The 1,788-nt window shown below is 61.9% G+C and overlaps 1 protein-coding gene across 1 annotated transcript in view; it reads left to right on the forward strand.

The window, feature by feature from the left end:
• The first annotated feature begins 669 nt into the window (after positions 1–669).
• CSK (C-terminal Src kinase) overlaps positions 670–1,788 on the forward strand; it is a 4,871-nt gene continuing 3,752 nt past the window's right edge. Inside the window, exons 1-4 of the mRNA XM_004712036.2 lie at positions 670–908; positions 1,163–1,276; positions 1,375–1,487; positions 1,539–1,596. Coding sequence (XP_004712093.2) covers positions 894–908; positions 1,163–1,276; positions 1,375–1,487; positions 1,539–1,596 — 300 coding nt within the window. The 5' untranslated portion in view covers positions 670–893. The remainder of the gene's footprint in view (positions 909–1,162; positions 1,277–1,374; positions 1,488–1,538; positions 1,597–1,788) is intronic.

Below are 1,788 nucleotides of genomic sequence, written 5' to 3' on the forward strand. Positions count from 1 at the left end.
TGTGTGCCCTTCTCGCCGCTCCCCGTCTCCATCCACTGGCTGCAGAAGGAAGTCTTCCCAACGGAAAACATTGTCGGCGTGTGCCCCAGGTGACGGTGAACACCTGCCCGAGCCTTTCCTCCTTGGTGGTCCTTCGTGGGTTCACAGCGCCCGTCTTTCACATCACTGACGACGGCGAGGGCCCCACTGGGGAGCGGGCTGGCACCGTCACCTGACTGCGCCACCAGTGTCCTCGCCGGCCAGTTTGGAACGTCCCTGGGGCTGGGGCAGAATGCTAGTCCTGTGTACAGTTCTGCTTCGTGACTAGCCCACAAGCGGGCCGCTGGCCTCCTGGGGCATCCGGGTAATTTCCAGACTGGGGACGGGACATTCTTGGCAGACTCGCTTTCTCTGAGGTGTGGACTTGCAACGGACAGGGAGCTTTCAGGATTCTGCCGGGAGGGGTTTCAGAGGGGCAGGGAAGGCGCAGAGAGGCTCAGTGGCTTTCCCAGGTCCCACAGTAGAGCGGCCCTGGACGCCCTTCCCTGCAAACCTGGGATGGGACTGGAGGGCTGATGGGACAGGGGCTGCTAGCCCCTCTCAGCCTCCTTCGCCCCTGTTGGCCGTTCTCGCAGGTCTGTGAGGTCCCCGATGAACGTGGGCTGGTGGCCTCGTCTGCCCCTGCCTCTGCCCTATCCAGTGCTTTGCCGAGAGCCGGAGCCCAGCCTGGAGAGGGCTGCCCTGCCCCAGGTCCCAGCCCCAAGGAGGAAGCCGTGGCAAAGACACCTCTTCAGATCTAGCAGCCGGTGGGGGCTGTGTCCTCACACACCTCCCTGGTCTCTCCGACAGCTCTAATGGTACCAAAGTGACAGGCCAGCCTTCCTGAGACACGGGGACCCAGAGCTCCTGAGAAGATGTCAGCAATACAGGTACCTTGCGCTGGAGGGCTGGGCGGCCCGAGCTGGGGAGTGAAATGGGAGTTTCCATCCGCCCACACCCCTCTGCCCAACCCTCTGTCCCCGCCCAGAACAGAATCCTGGGCACACTCTCAGAGGTGGCCATAGGACAGGGGCTCTCTCAGCTGGGGGGACCCCAAAAGCTGGAGGATCTGTGACGAGGTGGTGAACAGATGGGTAAAAAGGGGTCCCTGGATGTGTCCACCCACCTGCCACCTGCCCTGCAGGCCGCCTGGCCATCCGGTACAGAATGTATTGCCAAGTACAACTTCCACGGCACTGCCGAGCAAGACCTTCCCTTCTGCAAAGGCGATGTGCTCACCATTGTGGCCGTCACCAAGGTAACCAGAGATGCCCTCCCACCTCTGGGACTTGGATTCTCACCAGGGGAGAGGAGAGGCTAAGGCTATGTTTGGGCTTGCCCCACCCCTCCTTCCAGGACCCCAACTGGTACAAAGCCAAGAACAAGGTGGGCCGTGAGGGCATCATCCCAGCCAACTATGTCCAGAAACGGGAGGGCGTGAAGGTCGGCACCAAGCTCAGCCTCATGCCGTGAGTACCGCCAGAGGGGCTCCGGGCTGGGAAGTCCTGCGCCCTGCCGAGAAACCTGGGGAAGGCGTGGATCCAAACCAAACTCCCCGCCATCGAGCAGCCGGACCTTGTGGGACAGAGGAGAACTGCCCCGTGGGTGTCTGAGACCATACCTGTGCGGGAGTAGAAAGCCAGCACATCTTTCTCTTGAGGGCTGGCTGATGGTCTTGAACTGCTCTCCCTGAAGTTAGCAGCCCAGCTCGGGACCACTGACCCCGGACAGGCAGAGGGGAATAGGGGACCAAAGAAAGGGGCATTCTCC

Source organism: Echinops telfairi, unplaced genomic scaffold, assembly GCF_000313985.2.
Source record: "Echinops telfairi isolate 266 unplaced genomic scaffold, ASM31398v2 ScPeMD7_7475;HRSCAF=8513, whole genome shotgun sequence".
Classification (NCBI taxonomy): Eukaryota; Metazoa; Chordata; class Mammalia; order Afrosoricida; family Tenrecidae; genus Echinops; species Echinops telfairi.